Source organism: Protopterus annectens, chromosome 1.part0 (assembly GCF_019279795.1).
Source record: "Protopterus annectens isolate FY-2018-M chromosome 1.part0, PAN1.0, whole genome shotgun sequence".
Taxonomy (NCBI): Eukaryota; Metazoa; Chordata; order Ceratodontiformes; family Protopteridae; genus Protopterus; species Protopterus annectens.
The window spans coordinates 1,198,830,157-1,198,836,152 of NC_056725.1; the positions used below are offsets into that span (position 1 = coordinate 1,198,830,157).

The following is a 5,996-nucleotide window of genomic DNA, read 5'->3' on the forward strand; positions in this document are numbered from 1 at the left end:
CAATGCAGAAGAGAAAATACAATACAACCCTCTGTGACTGTATGATTAAGTACAAGACATCACTTTACTTACCATATACATCCCAGATTATGAGTTCACACCATAGCTGGGCAACCGGTGCAGGTAACACATTGGCCACACAATGGCCTCTCAAAGGTGGCCTTACCTTCTCAAACTTAGGCGGCATCTCATCTCTCTATACACTGAAGTTTTTTACATCTCCCCAAGTATGGTTCAAAATCTTAGTATGCAGTTTTATTTTTAACAAAAATATCTTTGCATAGTCACTGGGAGCAATGAAGAAGAATATCACAGGAGTCTCAGTTTCATAAATATTTATTAAGATAACAGACTATTCTTTTTATAGAGCAGAACAGCATTGTGATATAAAAAACAGACAACTTAGAGCATTGATTGTACTACAGCCAACATTTCAAACACTATCAATTTTACATATTTACTTGTAACATGTATCAAGCCTGAGCTTTTCATGACACATGCAAAATCAGAAACTACCTAACCTGCATATGGAAATGTGAACTGCTCTCATGTATAAAGTTTAGACTGTGCAGTTTGCTGCGTATTTCTTGACTAATGCAATAGACTGTTGATTTTTGTTACATGCAGGAGTATGTTTACTGTTTTATCTGGATTTTTCTGTCCTGTACCAGAAAACAGATAACTACCTGTGCATTGTGCCTACTAAATTGTTAGACTATAAATAAATAAATTAAATAAATAGATGTAGACCTTTCTTGAGAGTTTTCAGTAAATAAGCAGTTCCAGTAATGCAGCACAAGCAGGGCTTTTTAACTAATATCAACTGGAATTCAATCCTATTAGGCAAATGGCATCTGCGGCAGTCTGGAGCTTTGAACTAGATGTTTGCACTTCTACATTAGCAACAGCAAACATTTCACAGCCCCATAGTTGTTTCTGAGTACCATACAATACCATTTAGTAAGGCTACTATGAAATTTCTTTTCAGAGTACAGAAATAAAGAGCCTGATCCATGGTATAAAAGGATACAACCCAAAATGACCTAAACAACCTGAGCCTGAGTAGCAGAGCAGATATTGGAGGAGCCAGTGTGGGAGATGACAGTAAGTAGCCAATGAAGACTTCTCATCCTGAGGGATGGATGCAGTCTGGCCTACTGTGAATCCAACACCTATCATAGTATATGTTAGGTATGTAGCATTATGTTCCAGGAACCACTCCTGCCAAATTTTGTGATCCTCCTCAAATGTCACAGTTAATAAGCTGTGTGATCGAACGTGTCCTCAACCCCCCAGCTCTATACTGCGAACTGAGGTTTTGCCAGCATGTCTCCATCTTGCAACAGTGTAAGTCACATACACATGCATGGTAAGTGAACTTAAAAATCAACCACAAAAAATCAGGGAACATGGAGCAAGGTGAAATACAAGTAGCCAAAGAAATCACTGGTCATCTACTCTTGTAGAATAGTGAGGAGAAGCACAAGGGTGGAGCCTGACAAAGATCAAGTCAATTACTTCTCAGAGGGATTTGGTTCGCAGCTCACCTGCTTTTGTGATAGGGGGTGTTTGCTAGTAGAACTGCAAAAGACTTGAGCTTAGCCTATTAATGCTTTCTTTTGATTGCAGTGCTGGGGGGGTTTTGACTTGCTGCTATGTGTCAGCCTTCAGAGAAGCTGTGAAACCACACGTGCCTGCCTCACTGCAGTCATGGTTGTTTACATGGGCATTAAAGTTTCCATGATTTTACTTAAAAAGAAACAAGAACATTTCTCCTGTATTCTAAGCTGATTTCTTGCATTCACTGAAGTGTGCTACTCTGTTACTAGCCCCTTATTTCATGTACTCCATCAGCACAGAGTTATAGAAATCTCTGCTGAGATAAAGAGAAAAATAAGACAGAGCTGTTTGGCCCTCCGTTTACTATATTCAAAATAGTCAGAAAAAAATACCTACTTTTCGAGATAAGTTACAGCATTTGGAAATGCACAATTAGAAAATTAAATGCAATTAACACCAGTGACACTACATTAACAAATCTGTCCTTACAAGCAGGCTGGCCTACCAATAGGTAACTGTAAAGAACACAGCAGGTCCCAAATGGCTTAATGGCATTTGAATTTCTCACTGAAAGTAACAATTGACTGTGCAGACTCTTGCTTTACTCATCAGTACTATTAATGGATCCATTTAGCAACAGATAATGTTCTAAACTTCATCTCCATTTCTATGTCTCAACTGGATAGGCTAACTGATGAAATTATTCACATAACTAAATAAATAAACATCTTGTAAAACTATAAATAACACAAAGCATTTCTTTTGTGCAGGTTTATAAGACCTAATGACAGTTGGTGCAAATATTCATGTCAGAATAAGAAAAATAACAAAGAGATGTTTGACTTGTGTCAGTGTACAATAATGATGCTTTTATAGGTTGGAGTACACTTGGGTAGCTTTGCAAAGCCTTAGTTACACAACATAAAAATGCAAATTGTTTTTGAATAAGCCGTATTGATACCATAATACTGTCTTGCTTTTGTTTGGAGTAATTGATTTTTTAACTGCCGTTTGTCTTCCAAATTAAGTTCTATCCTTGCCAGTTACAGATTTAAGATAGACTCCTCATTACATTCTGTAGTGTTAGACAATGCTGATAGTCAAAATATCTGCACACTCAGTTTATCTTTGCAAGCTCACCTGTGTTAATGCAACCTTATACAGGAGTTGTACTTTTGACCAAGCTGGTAATCATCTTTGCAATTCTTTCCTGCCTTTTAAATGCAGATATGTACTGTATGTAGATCTGTGTATAGTTCACATTGGCAATACATTTTTGGTAAGTAAATGCAAAATAGTTAGCTGTGCTGAGCTCCATAGGACGACCCCTAATAAAGTATGCCGGGCCTGTTTTGACTTGAAGTGCTTTGCTACATAATGGTCAATATGCCAGAGATCAGTATGCCACTGTCAGATGTACCTCTGTGGTATGTGTTAGATAAATTGTTTCTTTGGGGGGCTATGTTCCTTATGTCCCTTAACCCCCCCCCCACAGTCTCTAATTATACCACTTCTGAGATAACTTCACTTCAGAGAAAACGGACATACATAAATGTACTCTCTTTAAAGATAGTGTGACCTTGGAGGTAATATATTTACAGATCAGGAGTGACAGGAGCACTCCCACATCATAGAAAGCAGAGAGGTGTAGCCTTTTGCAATGCTGTTTTAAATTGCTCACAACTACTTGGTGTCTGCAACAGCCCTTTAGGGTTGCGGAATAGTGGTGCCAGTAGGGTGGGAGGCCAGGTTTAAGAACATCGACACAGACCCATTATGTTGTGCTAAGATCAGTTTAAGAGCAATAACATGGCTATATAAATTGTAACCAATGCATGAATTTATACTGTTAGCTAAGGAAATGGTTGCAGTCATGTGAACATTTGTTACAATTTTTCTCTCACAATATCCGAAGATTGTTAATATCTAAAATACATGTTTGATACATTCATGTGATGTTACTAAGATGCAATATTTTATTTTCCCTGCAAAATCATGTTATTACTCTATTAGTTATAAAATAAGATAACATTTCCAGAGTATATCAACCCCTTTCCTAAATGTCTTCAGCTTTTCCACAGGCCAGACATCCTACTTTAACAAAATTCCACTAAAACATAATTAATTTACAGTTTTTATAAATATATACTTTCAAAAATGTTATACCTTGCACCTTGTCACACAATGTCATCTACATAACATTAATGAAATGTGGAACAAAAACGTAGTGAAACTGTTCATGGTACCTAGCTCATTATATGGCGAACTTTATGACACATGCCACTATGCCCCTGGATCTAGTGGGAGAATACTACATTTAATTCACTGATGACTCCAGTAGAAATGCTAGGTCAAATCTTCAACAGTTAACCAGCTTTTGAGATGCATAATATGACATTAATGCCTGTAGGCTTCTCACGCCTTGTCTGTTTTTATACAGCTTACTTCTTCTGTAGTAGAACTTTGTTTTTCAGACTTACTTTGCCTTCTCCCCATTTCCTCCTGCAGAAGGCCTTGAAGGGCATCTTTCATTTTCTTTGCTAGTTCCGTAATAAGGCCTCGCCCAGCCATGATAAACAGGATAGGGTTTATACAACTGTTGAAATAAGCCAGACTTTTTGCAAGAAAACTTAATGTATATGCACTATCTGAATATTCTGGAAATGTTTTGATAATGTTCAGAATGTGGTAGGGCAGCCAGCAAATGAAAAACGCAATGACGACAGCTGTAATGACTTTGAAGGGCTTTCGGGAAGGTCGAGTCCATTTATGTTTCAGTTTGACTAAAATAGCACCATAGCAAAAGGCAATTGTAATGAAAGGGATTAAAAATGCAATGACAAATCTCACAGAAGCTTCAGTTACTTTGTTGTTTCTGTTATCACCAAAAAGCCCTTTATCTGGTTTTGAATAGCAGACAATCAAGTCAGATCCTAAATTAATGGTTTGTGTTTCACGGATAATAGCAAAAGGGATGCTGAAGGCAATGGCAACTGACCATACCAGCACACACACTAGAATAGACTTCTGAAGGGATCTGTGATTTTGGGCCCATACAGGGTGCACAATAGAAATGTATCGATCAGAACTGACAAGCATGAGGAGAAACACATTTGCGAACATGTTCAGGTGAGCAACAAAGTCCAAAAACTTGCACATGAAGGTCCCAAATGGCCAGTGATAGTCCAAAGCAGTGTTAATGATAGAAAAGGGTAATAGTGCTGTTAATATAAAGTCTGATAAAGCCAGATTTAGAATGTATATAAGGGTCACAGTTTTCTTCAGTTTGAAGCCAATGTTCCACAAGACCAGTGCATTGCCAGTGACACCACAGACAAATGCAATGGTGTACATGATGGCAGACACAACTTTAGCCATATTTTCAAAGGAGTCTTCAGAGTCTGCAAGGACTGATGGCAGTGTAGACTGGGAATAATCCAGAACAGTGTAATTCATATAAGAATCGTACACTTCTCTGCCACCCTGGATGTCTTCTGTATTCATTTGCTCATAAACAGTAACCTGTAAAATAATAACATATATATTTACTTTTCAGTTTCAGCACTACAACAGCAATTTTATTCACATTCCAGCATTCGAGAGGCTCCATTCCCATTCTCAACATTTTTTTTAGTGTAATGGGGTAAGGAAAGTTGTTAGCAGTATATATCTAATTTCTAAAATAAGCCAGACTTTCCACTGTCTAAGATGAACATAAATTTCCTCATAATTTCTGCTGACATTCTTACCTGAGAGAGATGACAAGCCAACATATAACTTTCCCTTCCATAACTGTTTAAAAAAATGGCCACCACTGTGGTATAGAAGAACAAAGCCCTAACTGCAGCTCAGGTGACCAAGGTTCAATTACTGGCTCAAGCATTTGACAGACTGGTAGTGAGGAAGGGATGGGTGTGCTCATCCAAGAGGAAAGGACATTCATCTAGGTGTTCCCTACAGAGCGGTATGGCCCATAGATAGGAATAGCCATCAGATTCAGTGGGCAATCATGGGGGGGATACCAAAGGGAAGGTCATAAATTAAAAAAATTCCCTGGCGGAAGGAGTTAACAACTGTTGTACCTTTTATTTTTTTGTCATTATAATGAAATCACTGCTTGCCACAAAACCATATATATCTAGATTCTTTTTATCTTAGGATATACTGTATCTATTTAGCTGTACTGCATGACATGCCTGTTAGAGACTACATATTTTGCCTTATTTTGTGCTGGAATTATTCCTGTATCACAGCTTTTCTTCATAGACAGCAGTATTATAAACTCTTTAAACCATATGTGGAGTATGGGAAATATACAGATAATGTTTTAACTGTTATTTCTTTATTTTTTTGCCCCCCTTCTGTTTCATTCTTTCATTTTTTCTGGCTACCCCAGGATACCCTTAGGTTCCACAGTGGCCTCAGCATTAGAATGG

General features: G+C 37.8%; 1 protein-coding gene across 1 annotated transcript; it reads right to left on the minus strand.

Annotated features, from left to right (window-relative positions):
- Nucleotides 1–337: 337 nt before the first annotated feature.
- LOC122796803 (G-protein coupled receptor 1-like) lies at nucleotides 338–5,070 on the minus strand. The gene has a single exon (XM_044065540.1). It carries the CDS (start codon nucleotides 5,062–5,064, stop codon nucleotides 3,976–3,978), a length of 1,089 nt encoding a protein of 362 aa, XP_043921475.1. The 5' UTR covers nucleotides 5,065–5,070; the 3' UTR covers nucleotides 338–3,975.
- Nucleotides 5,071–5,996: the final 926 nt, after the last annotated feature.